The 19,082-nt window shown below is 37.2% G+C and overlaps 1 protein-coding gene across 1 annotated transcript; it reads right to left on the bottom strand.

Annotated features, from left to right (window-relative positions):
- Positions 1–474: 474 nt before the first annotated feature.
- On the bottom strand, positions 475–19,082 carry LOC110449902 (hemicentin-1-like). The gene is made up of 12 exons (XM_021497047.1): positions 18,972–19,082; positions 18,697–18,811; positions 18,124–18,299; positions 13,177–13,359; positions 11,370–11,495; positions 10,693–10,792; positions 10,055–10,251; positions 6,592–6,741; positions 4,050–4,190; positions 2,492–3,007; positions 807–894; positions 475–565 (listed from the first exon to the last, which is right to left on the bottom strand). Exons 1-12 carry the CDS (start codon positions 19,039–19,041, stop codon positions 502–504), a joined length of 1,926 nt encoding a protein of 641 aa, XP_021352722.1. The 5' UTR covers positions 19,042–19,082; the 3' UTR covers positions 475–501.

Genomic DNA, 19,082 nt, shown 5'->3' on the forward strand with positions numbered 1-19,082 from the left:
GGAGAGATGAAGGAGCTGATTCTCCATGTGATATCATGACAGTTACAGGTCCATGTATGACGTGCATAGGAGAGATGAAGGTGCTGATTCTCCATATGATATGATGACAGTTACAGGGCCATGTATGACGTGTATAGGATAGATGAAGGTGCTGATTCTCCATGTGATATCATGACAGTCACACGGCCATGTATGACATTTATAGGAGAGATGAAGGTGCTGATTCTCCACGTGATATCATGACAGTTACAGGGCCATGTATGACGTGTATAGGAGTGACGAGTGACAGTTACAGGGCCATGTATGACGTGTATATGAGTGATGAAGGTGATGCTTCTCCATGTGATGATATTCACGACTTTTTCTCTGACACATGTCTGCTTTGGGTGTTATTGAGGTGGTTATTCTGTAGGACGGTATTCACAACTGACACACGGCCATGTATGACACGTTTTTGAATGAATGAACATAAATATTCCTTTGTATGACGTCACAGCTGACTCATGCGTCTTTTGTGTTTTCGAACTTCACTGGTGGCTGGTCGATGGTCAATTTGTTTTGCTTCCTACATAGAAAATATTAAATGAAATTGAATTACTGGTGAGCAACATTTAGCGATTCAGATGAAAATATAGATGGTCCATATAAAATGTTTAGTTACGGCTCGATGAATTATAACAATGTTGGTGTTAAAATATAAAATGAAGTGATCACTACGAGTCATCATTAGCCTCTCTCTGAACTTTTAGCGATATATACGAATCTTCTTGCACGTTTCCTCGCCTACCCCTAGAACAAATACTCACTTTTGTCTGTACCAGATGACTGCGATGATGAGTCCTGACACGAATATGCATGCTATGACAATAACCACGATGGCAGCTACTGGTACAGCTGCAAAGATGAATTGGTACGTCCTAATGTATATTTCAATGTTGAAATTGTACTTGTATGTGTACGGATATCAACGCTTTAATTTGTTTGATAATTATGCAAAATTGTCATGCACAGAATATCATATCTTAATTGCATATGACGAGGACCAACATATTTCGACGGTTTTTTCGTGGGCCAGTTTGTACGGTGTCTGTGATGTTGAATACGAACATTCTGAACTTTCTGGGAAGATAAACCTTGTTGTCATGCCTGTGATCAGCCATTTACCGTAAAACACTTAATGATTGAATTCGCTGATTTCAAACAAATACGTGACAGATTTAATAATGTACCCTCTATGAAACGTTTATTCGATACAGTTTCTGTGCAATCAATCTATGATTATTAACATTCAATTCATCTCTATAATAAGATATGATATATTGTATAAACAATTCGTTTGCTAAATGGCTCAAATTGTCGATGTGCCGTAAAACAATACAAACATAATAATTATATAGATGTACATTGTAGTTTTTTAATGCGTTAACTATTTACAAAAAAATCCATTGAGAGTCAACAGATCCCGAAATTCACATCTGTATATATATTGTTTTACGTCCTATTAACCCTTTTACCCCTATGTACTTCAGTATAGACTCTACCATGCATTGATATGGATGGGTCCATTTTGGTCTACAGTGGTGAAAGGGTTAACAGCTTGGATCATTTAAGAACATGCTTCCATGTGTGTTGTGTATGCTTGCATGTGTTTGTGTGCCGGAGGCAGGGTATGTTGGTGTATTTGCCTCCTAGTGATAGCGCAGATCTGATGCTGACTTTATAGTGCTATCTTACTGAAATACCATGCGGAAGGAACCCAGCAAAACATTCCGTCCTGTCACATTATACTGACAACGGGTAAGCCAGTTGTTGCCATTCCCATGAATGCTGAACGTTAAGCAGGGAATAACAACTACCTTTTGTAAGGATATTCGTATGTCCCGGCTTGGGAACAGAACCCATTACCTTACTCAATTGGGCGAATATTCAACATCAAAGCCAAAAGAAAGGTATTGCCAAGCAAGGCGCCAAGTAATAAAGGGTAATTAGTGGCAGAGAGAAATGTAAAGATCCCAACTATTGCAATTGGTGCCATAGATTTATTTTGATGGACAGATAACTATGGTTTAGTAACAATGTTAAAATATAAAAGGACCAGGTTTTATAGACTTGTTACTGTGCCTATACCTTTTGTTTTGAATTGACTCGCAGCGATCTTTATTAATCCTATTAAAAGGACTTGGAGTGACATTAAAAACAGCTCAAAGAGGCCATTACTTACAGTAGGAAGTGACATTAAAAACAGCTCAAAGAGGCCATTACTTACAGTAGGAAGTGACATTAAAAACAGCTCAAAGAGGCCATTACTTACAGTAGGAAGTGACATTAAAAACAGCTCAAAGAGGCCATTACTTACAGTAGGAAGTGACATTAAAAACAGCTCAAAGAGGCCATTACTTACAGTAGGAAGTGACATTAAAAACAGCTCAAAGAGGCCATTACTTACAGTAGGAAGTGACATTAAAAACAGCTCAAAGAGACCATTACTTACAGGAGGAAGGTTCTTCTTCCTGATTGCCCACAGGCGGTTTGGCTGGCATCATCTTCGCTGAAGTTGTTGTTGATGCTGAAGTTGTCGTTGTTGAAGCTGAAGTTGTTGTTGTTGAGGCTGAAGTTGTTGTTGAGGCTGAAGTTGTCGTTGTTGATGCTGAAGTTGTCGTTGGTGTTGCTTCGGTAGTGTTTGTTGCAGCTGTTTGTGTTGTTGATGAAAACGTTGTTGTTATGTTGGTATGTAGTATCACCGAGTCGAAGGCATGCCGGATAACCACCCTGTATATGCCAATGATCTCCTGGACATTACTCGGGCTTGGAGTAAACGTAGCATTCTGCTGGTCGTCACTGATCGCTACACCTGTCGGCAAACCTGTCCATACTTCATTATCCAGAAATGACCACTCGTATGTCAGAGACAGACGTGGGTCAGTTATAGCAGTCACACGTATACCGACTGAAGTGTTTGGAGTTACTTCTACAAACTCCGGTAAACCTTCGAGGATGGTGATGGGATCTGTAACAAAACAACGTTAAAAGAAAGTAGAGGACTTACTTACAAATGATGTCCAAAATCATTTTGCCGATGACCTTGCTTTAATTAACTTAAACGCATCAGCACTCGTAGTATGGCATTTCAATGGTACAATATGGTTCATAGAATCCATCATGATGTCCCACGTCACACTTCAGAAAGTACAGATAATCTGAGAAAAATCACCAAAGGGATATTAATACGAACAATTTTGATAATATGAGAATTATTTTTGAAATTTAAAACACTATTTGAGGTTTCGACGAACATGTTTTTGGCGATTTATGAACAAGTGTAGCAGGATTTTCTAGCGGTTTTGATCAGTATGGAAACACTCGGCAGGATTCTCCATCTGATGGTGTCTCTAATGTAGCGCTGGACCAACTCCACCATATTTATATTCATTTATCGTCTCGTGTTTGGAAACAATAAAGAACAGTTTGATTATGAATTAAGTAGAAAAGGAGTTGCGAGAACCACATATACAGGCAGTGCTATCATATAGATTGGAATGAAACAGATGCGAGTTCAAATGACGGGCTTAATTTCTTAATTGGTATAATGTAATGTTAACGATCACAATGCTATTTAAAGCAAGTGTTACATATGGGTTGAACACCCATATCGGCTGAACGTCAATATTCCTTTCTGACAGCTCCAAGAGATGTCATGTTGGGAAACAGACAGGTAGAAGCGATTATCTTTGATATACCAACGGCCTGCAATACTGCTTGTATGTGTTTTTAAACAATATTGCAGTGGATATAACTAATTTAAAGGTATATAAAACATATTAACGTATATTTATTCTTGTATAATTCGTACAAATATCCCTTTAATAATAATAATTAATAATAATCACAACCTAGTTCGTAGGTCGTCTCAAAGCGGTTCACTAATTATTAGCCGTGGTTATAGGGCCTTTGCAACCAGTAGATATCTTTCCCAACTCCCTGGGGAGCATAATCTTGACATACACCGAAAAGGTCAAGTAGGTTACTTGTAATTGGAAACAGCTGATTACCTATGACGACGAGCCGAGTTTCCCGGAAGCTGCGTCCTTCGCTGTTTCCCACCGCACACTGTATACACGACGTGTCGTTCTTCTCCAATCTATTCACAGTCAGCACTGTGCCGTTTCTTGAGAACTTCTCTTCGGGACCAACTGAACAAGGAATACAGAACATATTTCAGATGGTTGTACATTTTAAGGTGTAATCAAGCTTCATTACGCAATGAGGCTTGGTGTCGCTGAAGCCACAGCAGAGACGAAATGAGCCGCCGAATGAGCAATATTGACTTGTTACATCTTTAAAATATATTGTTGTAGTTTCTTACACGTATAAAATAAATCTATCATAACAATAACTGTAGTCGGCACCACTTCAGGGTCCATGTCCGAATTCAGTCAAAACAATTGACAATTCCACAGTGTTTTTAGCTCATGCCATGGTGCGGCGTCCGTCGTCCGTCTGTCCGGCGTCAACTTTTTACTTAAACAACTTCTTTTCAGTAACCGAAAGGCCTAGGATGATGATAATTGGCCAGTACCTCCCTGGAATCAAGGGCTACCAAGTTTGTTCAAATGAATGACCTTCATCCATTTTCAAGGTCACAGGGGTCAAATATGTTAAAATCTTTGAACGACTTCTTTTGAGAAACAAAGAGGCCTAGGGTGATGATATTTGGCCAGTAACATGCGGGGATGAAGGGCTACCAAGTTGGTTCACACAAATGACCTTCTTCCATTTCCAAGGTAACAGGGGTCAAATATATTTAAAACCTTTAAAACAACTTCTTCTCAATAACCAAACAGCCTTGGATGATGATATTTGGCCAGTAGCATCCTGGAACCAAGGGCTACCAAGTTTGTAAAAATGAATGACTTCCATCCATCTTCAAGGTCACAGGGGTCAAATATGTTAAAATCTTTGAACGACTTCTTCTGAAGAACCAAGAGGCCTAGGGTGATGATATTTGGCCAGTGACATGCTGGGATGAAGAGCTACTAAGTTTGTTAAAACAAATGACCTTCACCCATTTTCAAGGTCACATAGGTCAAATATGGTAAAATCTTTGAACGACCTCTTCTGAATAACCAAAAGCTGAAATGAAGGGCTACCAATTTTTTTCAAACAAATGACCTTCACCCATTTTCAAGGTCACAATGGTCAAATATGTTTAAAACCTTTAAGCAACTTCTTCTGAATACCCGAGAGGGAAAGGATAATGTTATTTAGCCAGTAACATGCTTGGATGAAGGGCTACCAAGTTTGTTCAAACGAATGACCTTCATCTATTTTCAAGGTCACAGGGTTCAAACATGTCAAAAACCTTTAAACAACTTCTTCTCAATAACCAAAAGGCCTTGGATGATGATATTTGGCCTGTAACATTCTTGGATGAAGGGCTACCAAGTTTGTTCAAATGAATAACCTTCATCTATTTTCAAGGTCACAGGGGTCAAATATGTTAAATACCTTTCAACAACTTCTTCTCAGTAATTAAAAATCTAAGGGTGATGATATTTGGCCCTCGGGATAAAATATTGAGCAAAAGACCCTCGGCAAAATCTCGGGTCTCCTGCTCAATATTTTATCCCTTGGGTTTGAATAACCTTATCCATACCTCACATTAGGGATGGATTCTATTATTCTTGCATACTAGACCGAGATATCCGCATTTCCGGCGGTACTGGAAAATTCTATCCGACCCACGGGTCTGGATCGCTCACCACGCAGACTGACGTGGGGAACTTTAGTGACCTTTCGGGGTCACGCTATTGTTCGTGACGTCAATTTTCGACGTTTTGGGGTCAGTCAGGGTCATTCACGTCATTAACGATTGCCTCCAGGCTTCATATGCAAATGAGAAATGTGCGGACAGTTACAACTTTACTAGAAAAGTAGCTGTTTTTACGGGTTTTAGGAAATAAGCAAGAAATAGAATCCATCCCTGATGTGAGGTAAGGATAAGGTTATTCAAATTATCGGGATAAAATATTGAGCAAAAGACCCGAGGCTCTGCCCTGGGTCTCCTGCTCAATATTTTATCCCTTGGGTTTAAATAATCTTATCCATACCCCACATCAGGGATGGATTCTATTATAACGTTATTGTTTGTGAGAGTAACGTCATCAATTTTTGAGAAAACGACGTAATTTTCTCAGACAAACTAATGACGTAACAATCAATACCTGCTCACAAGAGCAGATAACTCTGTTATACGAAAAGACGGAATAGTCATGCTGAAGAACATTTGTCAAATGCATAGTTACAAGCAGTTTTTGGCAGTGGTAGGGGGGGGGGGGTCCTTAGCCACCTTTATTACGTCGTCTCTCTGTATATGCTACCACAGCAGTATAACTAATTCCGACAACAGCAAATATGTACGATGGTTATTAAATTGTTATATTTTATCTTAAATTCGTAATTTGTAACCTATCCTTTTATCGACGTTTTTAAAGTACGCTATTAGGAATATAATTATTATAACCAGATACTTTTGTCGGTATATATTTTGTCCTTGACTATGATGGGTATATATGCGTGCTGACCACCGCTTACAGACTGTGATTTCCTGCGCATCCTGGTACCAAACTGGTGGGTCTGGAACAATTTCGTTGGGGAGGGACCGCGACAAACAGCTGTACTGCGCGTCTGAACCTACTGTCAGTACCTGGTCCACCATTGCTCCGGTTTCAAAGATGGGAGGTCCTATTTTACAGAATAAAGAAACAGTGTTAGTGAACGCGGTGGTTTAGAATGCATCATAATTATGTGAGTACAGCTGTATCAAAACAAGACAATTGCAGAGTTACGTCACATTCACGTTCATTTCCATATGGATACACACCACGACACCACTTGCATTGTTATTCAGGTGTTTTGAATAACAACAATCGTTTTTAAGGACTTTGGTATGTCCCGGCCTGAGCAGAACCAATGACACTTAAGGGCAAATTACGAAACAAACAATGAGGAAGATCAGCGATAAAAGAGGAGGATGTATGGCAAGCCAATTTAACATTTATTCAAGGAGCAATGTCAAGATATCTTATATAGCATATGAGATATCTTATATACTATATAAGATATCTTATATCGTATATAAGATATCTCATATCGTATATGAGATATCTCATATAGTATATGAGATATCTTATATAATATATAAGATATCTTATATATACTATATGAGATATTTTATATAGAAATTAAATGAGATGCTATATAAGATATCTTATATCGTATATAAGATATTTCATTTAATTTTCTATATAATATATCTTACATAATATATAAGATATCTCATAGAGCTATATAAGATATATATAAGATATCTTATAATATCTCATATACTATATAAGATATCTCATATACTATATGAGATATCTTATATACGATATAAGATATCTTATATAGTATATTAAAGTCTCGTTACTAAATAAGATATCTTATAGGAACGAGATTTTAACAAAATGTCGAAAATGAAGTCTCCCCGTCCGGAATATCTCGAGGATCTACGTAGGGACTGTAGGCTTGTTGTAACAACACGTGTTCCTGTCGCCACCATTATGTCGGAGCCCACTTCAAGAGTGCGGGAAATGGCAGCCTCTGCTTTGGCCGCTATAAGAGAGACAAGGCGAGCTAGGCCTAGGGAAAATACAGCAGATTCCATCCCTCTCCGTAACCGTACCATCCCTCTCCGCCATTGCGCCCAATGCAATCCTGAATGTGCTCCGAATATTTCTCGAGGGAGAAATTAGTTTCTGGTTTTTAATGCCACGAAATCTCATTCTATATCAGATATCTTATATAGCAACGAGATTTCAATTATATGAGATATCTTATATAATATATGAAATATCTTATATATTATATGAAATATCTTATATAGACAATTAAATGATATATCTTATATGCGATATAAGATATCTTATATAATACATATGATATCTTATATACTTATATAAGATATCTCATTTAATTTCTATATGAGATATCTCATATAGTATATAAGATATCTTATATATTATATAAGATATCTCATATAGTATATAAGATATCGTATATCGTATATAAGATATCGTATATCGTATATAAGATATCTTATATAGATATAAGATATCTTTATTGTATATGAGATATCTTATATAATTATATAAGATATCTTATATAATTCGATGAAATACAGGATCGACATTGCTCCTTGAATAAATGTTAAGTTGGCTTGCCATAAGGATGGGCAATACAAGTATCAGAGAAGAGATCAATGGTGGTTAGAAAGAGACCGATGATATGGATGTTTTTTTAAGAGAATAGGGGATCAGTGAAAATGGAGAGGTTGACTGATTCAGGCAGTTGGTTTCGAGTGTCCGATAATAAATTGATTTATGATATAACTATACGTAGATATATAATAACAGAGCCTTTCCATTTTAAAATTTGTATATTCCGGCTACCGAACCCGAATTTCAAGATAAAAATACGTAATTTGAACTTCATTTCGAAAAAAAAGAGTAGAATTAGAACACAGAAATTATTTAAATGAATGCATTTAAAAGGAACAAGAATAAGGCAACGATGTGTTCCGGAAGGGTAAGCGTCCTCAGACTTATTGATGACACCTTCAGTGTAATTCTAGCTCAATCCAAGTAAGCATAGTAAAAACAGCGACCTTCATAGCACAGAAACAAATAACATGTCGCCTAATGCAAGTAGACGACCGCTTGTCGGTAGTTTTTGGTCAAACTGCAGCTTTGAGAACCTTGTGTTGTAAGTTTTTCCGTCAGCAGTCGGCATCTATCACAGAATTCATGATATTCTGAGCAAGTATTTGAATACTGTATCTACTGCTACATGTCAACATGGTACCTTTAGGAATCAGGGTTGTCTACTTTTAAGAAAGGGCAAGTTTCGCGATCGCAAAATTAGAAACCGTCCCGTTTATAGTACAGCATAGAAGTAAGCTAGCTCTGTTGGTCACGCTGCAAGTGAATATCGAGGAAAGCGGCTGAATGAGAAGAGTCTGTATTGTCCTTTCAAACTCGGAAGATAATTTACGATTGGTGTTGTTTAGATACATTACATGTTAATAAAAGACAGCATATTGCCGATATATCCTAAAGTGAAATTGAAGGGCTAGGGTTATTTTGTAACCACTCCTGATAAACTCATCAATAAGTTTTGCCTCTAATAAAAAAAATGTCTCTCAGAAGAGGTACACAGTTTGTTCCCAGTGGAATACCTACAGTCTGCTTGAAAAATCTTATAACCGATCCCATCAACATTATTGCCAACCAGGAACTCATGATATTGATACAGAATAGCACAAGCTTTGGTTGTGTGTACGACACCGAGTTGTACATGTCCTGGTTGATTTTTAAATGATTCAGTTTTAAAAAATTGTTCCCGTTCCAGTTGAACATTAATCTATGTAATGAGAACTACTCGTTTGAGGTTTCTGAATGGATAAAATTCTGAATCATATGCATGAATCATTGAATAGAACGGTACGGTCAAGTACTTTTTTCCTGTCTTAAAAATCTTCCTGCTCGCCTAATCGATGTTTCACTTGAATCATCTTCGTTCAAGTAAGGATCTCAGCATTCAGAGGTTCATATGACACTGTATCAGATTTGATCAAGTCTTTGTTCAGCTTGTGTGAGAGATATTTGACTAAAGATTTACCTCTGTTGAAGAGCTATCTTTCTGATAAAGTTACATCAGCATTTTACGCAAGATATTAAACTTTTAATTACTTCTTTTTGTATGTGTTTGTTTGTATTACCTTCAAACTAACGGTACAATTCTTTTTATTTTGTATAATATTTCATTGATTGCCGGTTGAATGCGGGTTTCTTATCAAGAAATTCATACTGTTTTTCCTTATATTAAGATTATTGGAAGTTTATATATGGGCAATATCCGGTTCGACCGAGATATCAATTCCACTCTTTCCTTTACTTCTGACCAATGAACTTAAGCAAACATGCAATGTATTTTGTTACATGTGTGTAATATTTACCCGTAACGTTGAGGTACACGTTGCCCTCTGCACGCGCATTAGATGCTGTCTGTAAGCCATTGCACGTGTACATGCCTTCGTGATCAGCGGACAAAGAACTTATCACTAAGGTATGTCTGTTGTCATGGAAACTGTACACATCACTCTCTTCTATAGTATCACCGTTAGTATCCAACCAAGCAATGTCAGGGAGAGGACTGTAAAATACAGCTTAAGTTGGAGAGTGGAACAGAAACATACCTGTGAATCGAGCATCTATTCAAAATCATATTTATGTATATCAAATTTATGTATAATTAAGAAAAACTTATCATGTTTAAAATAATAACTTTTATTGCTTCAGGAGCTGGAAATATGTTTTTAGTTAATGTTAACTCGTCTTCTTACATCCTCTGTATAGTTATATAATCAATAAATGACATGCCTCTATGAGTGTAATGAATGTGTGCATATGTGTATGCGTGGTTCAGGCGGTATGTTGGTGTATTTGCCTCCTTGCAATAGCCCTGATCTGATGCCGATGCTATCTCACTGAAACATGCTAATGAAATTCTTTATATGATTCCATCATTTCAGTGTAAAATAATATTGTTCAAAAAACTAAAACTACCTTTACAAGCAGTAACGGGTATACTTACTGTCCCGAGAAAACACACTGAAGCCGAGCCTGCTGTGTAGCCTTTCCTGTGACATTTTTGCTAAACACCAGTGCGGGAGGATAGGTATTCCGTGATCCGTCTTATATGAATAAAGTTCACATGAATATGATTAGTTCAAATTAGGTTTCGTTATGGGGGTTTTATGAGGTTTAACATCCATGACCATGACGCATGCCTAGGGATAGACTGCCAAAAATGAGAGTAGGGGGAAAGAAAACATAACGAACCTTATGTCCCCTTAAGCAAAACGCTTAGAAGAAACCCCCCGATTCTGCAGCTGGGTGAAGCTCGTTTAACCTTTCATTGAATATGCAGGGTTAGAAGGTTTTGTTATGCATGGTTTATTTGAGGTATGGTATTTTAAACCCTTGTCTATAAACAATGTGTTTCACTGTTAACTTGGTCTTAACAGGCATTCTTCCGCAGGGTTGAATACATTACATGTATTGTATTCTAACCGATATCATCAGCCACGGAATAAGAATTAGTTGAAATAAAATAGAAATATACAGTACTATGACTACAACATCTTGCCATAACACAGGAACCATGGCGATAATTAAACAGAGAAAATCAGGAACTCAATACAGAGCACTTTTAAAAGTGGAATTGTCAATCCTTTCCTTCAATTTCTTGTTCTTTAAGCATATACCTACCAAACCTGATCTTTAGTTTGGTGGTCTGTTGACTTCGGACATGCGATCTAAATTGTGAGTTCCACACTCCACAAGTATACGTTTCATTGTCATCTGACTGATCCAGGTACAGGATATGAAGTGTACCTGTGTCACAATATACAAAAAATAATAATTAAATACAAAGTAAATTTAATTGCATTTATAGTGTGGATTTGCATATTTTGTGTAGAACTATTTTTATAGGTGGAAGGACTTCTTGCTTTTGCCTCTGCATCTATTAATTGATTAATTTTGCTCCCCCACTGATTCCGACTTTATAGTGTAACTGAGCAGGATGTCATGCGTGTCTACATCACAATATATGACGCAACTAACCAGGATGCCATGCGTGTCTACATCACAATATATGAACCAACTAACCAGGATGTCATGCGTGCTAACCAGGATGCCATGCGTGTCTACATCACACTTTATGACGCCACTAACCAGGATGTTATGCGTGTCTAAATCACAATATTAACAGCAACTGACCAAGATGTTATGCGTGTCTAAATCACAATATTAACAGCAACTGACCAAGATGTTATGCGTGTCTACGTAACAACATATGACGGCAACTGACCTGACGTCACGCATCTTTTGCATTAATATATTCATGAAGGTGGATGATTCAATGTCATTATAGAGTGTATTTTCGTCTAGATTGATAAGGATACCGATATCATGACAGAAAATGTCAGCAAACAAATACATCATTATTAAGAAAATCAAATATGAATAAATTTTGGGGTAATTGTTTGAGAAATGTAATAATGTCAATCGTCCTTTTCATGTGTTCACTTACGAATATACAATTAATGAAATATCTAAAGGATAGAATTTCACCATTTGAGGACAATGACTTCTTTATCATATGAAAACAGACGTGGTAACCGAACAGCCGTGCCCTCGTGACAATATCACCTTTCTGATTATGGCAAGCTCAAAATATTTCTTTATACAGCCGACATCATTTAAACCAATTGTGATTTATCTATTCTTAAAACAAAAACACATAAAACTTGTTGTTTGAAGGCTATAATTATATATAACCCTTTACCATAACGTTCAACAACTCTACATTCAAGTACTTATGTCTGGATTTCAGGCCACATTACTTTAGTTTTCGGTGGCTCTTTCAAGGCTCTTGTCAATTTAATATGGTCCATTGGAACCCTAACAGATGCTTTTGGTACACGATTAGTTTGTTTTTTTGTCATCTTTGTCAATCAGAATTAATATTCACTCACCATCATTGGCACTATGCCATCAATGACACTATCAAACCGAGCCCGGTGTCTGCCATATATCTCTTTACCATGACGGAGCCCGGTGATCGTGAATTCTATGATTGGTCACAAACATATTTCCTGATGGAAATCTCATGTTAATATTTAAAGTACTGTTAACTTTTACCCCAAGAGAGATTACTAGAAAGCTGGTGTTCAATAATAAACGCAACGTATAAGACACCTGAACAAGGTTCCAGTCTATCACAGTGAAGTAAAGCTGACAATCATACTACAAACACATCTGGTGTACATTTTATGTTCTGAATGTTCTGATTGACAATTCGCAAGCATCATTTATAATAAGTATACAAATAGAAGGACTTTAAACCTTACGTGAAGCATTCTTTATCTAGATTTTGTTTTTGTTGTTGGAATTTTTTAAATTCTATACGAAACCCAGCCAAGCAAATATTATAATTCACTCCTTTAAATAGTTCCTCGCGTTTCAAAACATTCTTCGTGTGTTATTCATGTAATTCATTTTTACTTGTTACCTTCATTGTCCACCAGAATACGCTCTTCCGGTGCAACTCCTTCTCCACCGCGTCGCTTCCATTCGAACCTGCAGGAACTTTTCGGTTCACACGTTGGTCGATCTGTACAGGGCAAGGCTAAGTACTGGTTACGATCCTCGGATACTGTATTCACTTCCGGTGTCTGCGGGAAATTTCCCAACACTGCAAGGCAACCACTTGTTTTATTGGACTAGAATTAAAGTGACAATATTTCACGAAATGATGAATATTATATCTCAACGTGTGTATGACAAATGTATGACAAAGTATCTCAAAACACTGCTCTAAGATATACAGAAAACCCTGTGTAATGTATGCTAGTGTGCTAGGGGCGGTATAATGGTGCATTTGCCTCCTTGTAATAGCGCAGATCTGATGCCATATTTATTCTGCACTAAAATACCATGCCGCAGGTACCCATTGCACTATCCCATCCGGTGGCGTTATACCGAAAACGGTTTAACTATATATCATGTCATTCCAAAGGATTACTCAGTTGCTGCGATTATCCTAAATGCTTGACGGTTAGCAATGAAAATAAACCTCTATTTTATGAACCTTGATATGTTCTGGCCTGGGGCACGAACACGTTGGCTTCCTCACCGAGGTAAACGTTCAACACTTAGGCCTGTTCAGGTATTGCCAGCAAAGGTTCTAGGAAAAAAGGAAGTTGATAGGTAGTAGAGAAAACTATGAAAATTATAAAAAAAAAATAACTATGTGCATCAGATTTATTTTGATCGCTTCTGTGCACCCAAGTAGGGGCACATAAGCGAAACCGAAGTTATACAGCGGTCCATAAACTAGTGGCTAACATGTAGTGAGTTCATTTTTTTAGTCCCCGACCTACAAGGATATGTAGCCCTGTTGGCTTCATACATCACATAGTAATAAGTGTGAACATGAGATACTTTTACCACGAGAATATCTCAGGAGTACATACATGTAGTGTTATATTAATTGAAATCAGGGCAGTGCATGTGTATAGAATGTCTGTGATTTGTTTGTATGTTTGTGTTGTGACTGACATCCTCGCGGACAGCTATGGTCACATGATGACGGCTGTTTAGGAGACAAAAGAAAAAGAGGGGTAGAGAAGTGAGAAAGAAGCTGCACCAAACACTGAGTGTTGCAATGAGGGCAGCAGATTAATTTGGGTTTCTTCAATGCCCCCGAAGCAGAAGAAACAGACGGCAGCGGGGCAACACCAGGTGGTTACAGCAAGCATATTCTTTCCCGAACCTGCACGGGCAATTACTTTTGTGATCAAATGTCACTTTTGAGACAAACCCAATATTTTAATATCAATATTTGACTGCCATGTTGGTTTGTCGATTGTAAGGGCGTTAACGTCCTATTTTATTTCACAAAGATATTATTGAATATTGCAACTTATACACATTCAAAAGGAATTGGGCAACAGGCGTAATGCTTATACAAGCCCGCTCCTGGTATGGACAATGTATTTTATAATATGTAAATTGTGAAATAATTTAAAGCTTTCTACATTTAGGACAGAAGTCATCGACCAGAGCTCCCACGCAGTGACTCGTTAATTTCAGTTATTTCTCTTCCATACCCAACAGAGGTGGATTGTGATATAGATCAGTAAAGCTTCTCTGTTACCTTGATTATTATTTTAAACAAGAGGCCCCATGGGCCTTAACGGTCACCTGAGTTCTGATATATTTATACAGAGAGTTGATTTTTATTTTTAAAACATGAACAAAAATATTATTCAAAGTGACAAAAAAAACAATAAAACCACCTTATTCAATATCTAGCATACAGATTTAAGACTGAAAAGTATTTGAAACTAGCCCCTCTGATTCTAAACAAGGAAAATGAAGAAATGTTAGCACACTGATTTGTTTGGGCCCCACTCTACAGCCCTTGGGGGTAGGGCTGGCTCCAAATTTCAAAGTATCAGCACCTGGGGTTAAGTCAGGGCTGATATGTGTATACCATCAAACTGCTATCCAATACTAATAATGCTAACCTAAATTGAATTACTTCTTTTAACAAAAGAACAATTTTACAATGTTGGTCCAAAATGTCATTTCCCTCTATAAACTAAAGTAAAGTTTAACCCCTCCCCCAGGGGTAAACGTGAGACCCCAGGATCATGAAAATCATAATTTTGGTAAAGCACCTTAAGACCCTTCCATCTTTGAAGAGTATTTGATTCTACCTTAATTGGGTCTCGAGGGGATTTTTTTTTAAATTTCAGTCAATTCGACCAATTTTGGCCCCACCCATCAGCCCCTGGGGGTCAGTCAGAACTGATATGTGCATACCATCAAACTGCTATCCAATACTGATAATCCTAACCCAAATGGAATTACTTTCAATGGAAATTAAACAAATGTTGGTCCAAAATGTGATTTCCCTATATAAACTATAGTAAAATGTACCCCCTGCCCAGGGGGAAACGTGAGATCCCAGGGTCATGAAATTCACAATTTTGGTAAGGCACCTTAAGACCCTTCCATCTATGAAGAGTATTTGATTCTACCATATCTGGGTCTTGAGTAGAAGATTTTTGAAATTTCAGTCAATTCGACCAATTTTGGCCCCTCCCCTCAGGCCCCTGGGGGCTGGGGACCAAATCAACCAATACTTTAGTTGACCTTTGGCCATGGAAGGTTTCTGCAAAATTTCATTGAAATTGGTTCAGGGGTTTGGAGAAGAAGTCGAAAATGTAAAATGTTTACGGACGGACGACGGACGACGGACGACGACGGACAAAAGGCGATCGCAATAGGTCACTTGAGACTTTGTCTCATGTGACCTTAAAATGGCGTGGGTTCGAGCAGACGACAGTAGGCTTAACAGGATATTAACTTTAAGCAGGATTTCATTTTCATAGAATTGGAGTTTCAACTAGAGGATAAAGCCACTTGATATTGCCGATGGATTACATGATAAAGAACATAGGATGCAAGATATAAGAGGAGATGTATAGTTGGCAAGTGGATTCTGAGTCACCACGTGGAGCTCATTCTATCCCCGTTGTAGGGATTCTGTTCCCTAGTCAGTCAATTCCCAAAACATAATACACATGTATACTTAACGTACATCCGTATTTTATACATATTTTAAATGTTTGAACCAATTAACCTCGATAACAATGTGTACTAAGTTAATACATTAAGAGGCGTTCAGCATTAGAAATGAAACTCATGGTGTACATTCCAGTATATGCATATTATCCTGGTCATTATGATTTGTACTTCCACATAAAAAAACAGTTATATTTTCTCTTAGAAGGGGATCTATATTATTTATGGATCTGGTAAGTTCAATCCTATCCTGTCATTATTATACAAAGGACATCTAAAAAAGTAGTGTAATTTGTCTTCATTTAAATAACCACATTGGCAAGTTGAATTATCTCTTAGATGATCATTATATAGGTGACCGTTCTATCAACGGCAATGGTCATTTAAGAACGTGTCTCGATGAGTATTATGTATGCATGCATGCATGTGTGTATATGTGCCTGAGGCACAGTATGTTGGTGCATTTGCCTCCTTGTGATAAGGCCGATATGATGCCAACTTTGGAGAGCTATCTCACTGAAATACCATGACAAAGGCACCCAACACTGCATGCCGCCCGGTCATATCATCATTACTTACATGTTCTTAATACATGTTTCTGAAACTACCTTCGTGTGCCTTTACTTTGGAAGAAGTAATGAGCATGCCAATCCATTCTAAATTACATATAACGCAACTTCGTTAGAATTCAGCCATACATATCTCATTTTCTCAGTAGATACAATCAAAATCGTCACGGCGTCAACAAGCCGTGTTCAAAAAGAACACGCCCACAAATTAACCACTGCATCTGGCTCGTCGATTGGTCGATAGAACGTTTAAGGTCGGTGTCGTCCTTGATTTCAGTTGTTTACGCGCATTGTCAACTCAAGATTACGCATACACGTATATAGAAATGTAAAATTTACATTGCATGTACATGTTTCAAACCATGTGTCATTACTTGAATGTTTCGTTAAATGTGTACTTATCCACATTTTCGTGAACTGTAATGGTATTACTGATTACAAGAGGACAAAATGAAGAATGTTACACATGCTTGAAAGCTTTCCATACCGGCCGCTGCATTTTTCTCAGTAGATATGTAATCTTTGGAAATGTACTTCAGTCTTTACCTAATCTGGCATCCATATCACAAACCAAATTTAAATAGCTTAGAGATATCCTTCAATCTTATAAGTTTTGGGACTGAATTTTACTAAAATTGAGACCTGGTTTAGAGATTCACAATTATGTGAATTTACACTTTGGATTTAACAAAGTTCCACACAAAGGAGCCACTAATTACATCATTGGAGACAAGTTAAAATCTTTACTTATCATATATATGTATAGCTTTGATAATGCATCTCGAAGGTCACATTTATTCAGTTACAAGATCAAATAAGATATGATCATCGCTTCATTTCAACAATTAAAACCACCAGTTTGCATTTTAAAGCATTACCAACTTGCTATTAAATATGTGTCTATATTCATACTTCATATGGTAATCCCGTTATATAGACTCGTTACATAAGCAAACCTGGCGAACGTGAATACAGTTGTTTTATCTGTCTGTTACGACACGTCACGTATTCTCCTCAGTTATTATTGAGCTTCTGCAATTATCATATAACTGGTTTATTCTAAGGATTATTTCTATTTACGAATTGGGCGATATCACGGGCAAAAGTAATAACGGTAAAATATAACATATCTTTAACAAAGACAAATCTTCTCACAGATCATATAGGATCAAAACAGGTTCATAATAAACATTGTGTAGTTCAGCATCTTTTGTATTCATGAAATTTGTGATCAAAATGAACTGTACAGCGGGGGTTAAATAACTCTTATCGATTACTGTTTGATATGTACTTACAAGCCCTATTGATGGAAATCTCCGGAGAAATGGAGGCGCCTTTGGCATTTGTTGCCTTACATTGGTAGGTACCATAAGTACTGGAAACAGCCTCCGTGAAAACAAGGACACCAATCGACGTGACATGTGCCCTTAATGTATCAATGAAGGACTGTCCATTCTTCAACCACGTGATCCTAGAAAGAATCAGCAGAAACTGCACAGAGATCTTATAACGTACAATTTACTCGTATTGGAACATTTTATCATGATGGATAAAAAATATGCATCTTATTAATTGGTGTATATATATGTTTTATATTGTACATGTTAAAACTTCTATGAGAGAACTCTTTACTATGTTGCGCTGGTTCTAATCACAACTAAGATTTTAAGTATATACACATATATCATATGTAGACGTGATCTCCCGTTAGTGATCATTGCTGAGTAGCATATCAATACTGTTTCAAAACGCATATTTAATGTTTGAGAACTACTCTTCGTGGGTTTATCTATCATTTGACAACGAGCATATGTATACTATAAACAACCTTATATAAATGGTTAAATCGAAACTGATGAACTACTTACGATGGAGTTGGGTCGCCTGTCGCTTCACATGTCAGATTAAAGTTAATCGTTCTGTCAGGCACCACATAGTGTTTCTCTTCAAATTTGGTTGTCACGGATGGTAACCCAAACGTATCTGCAGTGAAAAGTGCGGTAGAAGGGTATATTACTCACTAGTAGATTGACATTTCGTAAGGACGTTAAAATTTATATTTTCCGGAAATTATATAAAATATAAGATATATGCACTGTAAATAAAATCATACATTGAAAATATAAATTCAAAAAGTTTTCACCTATTTCCATAGAGAAAGTGCACTGCAGCTGATAGAAAAGACCTATACAGAAATACGTCCACTGCATCATTTTCTGTATGTAGCTCTACACATAGATGTACGAATTGTAAC

This window comes from Mizuhopecten yessoensis, unplaced genomic scaffold, assembly GCF_002113885.1.
Source record: "Mizuhopecten yessoensis strain PY_sf001 unplaced genomic scaffold, ASM211388v2 scaffold4839, whole genome shotgun sequence".
NCBI classification, from domain to species: domain Eukaryota; kingdom Metazoa; phylum Mollusca; class Bivalvia; order Pectinida; family Pectinidae; genus Mizuhopecten; species Mizuhopecten yessoensis.

Coding starts and splice junctions, on each gene's coding strand:
- LOC110449902 (XM_021497047.1), bottom strand. CDS start 19,041: ATGATGCAGTGGACGTATTTCTGTATAGGTCTTTTCTATCAGCTGCAG. Junction 6,742..10,054: donor CGTGTACCTCAACGTTACGG/GTAAATATTACA, acceptor TCTGTAAAATAG/GACCTCCCATCTTTGAAACC. Junction 895..2,491: donor GGAAGAAGAACCTTCCTCCT/GTAAGTAATGGT, acceptor TCATCTTTGCAG/CTGTACCAGTAGCTGCCATC.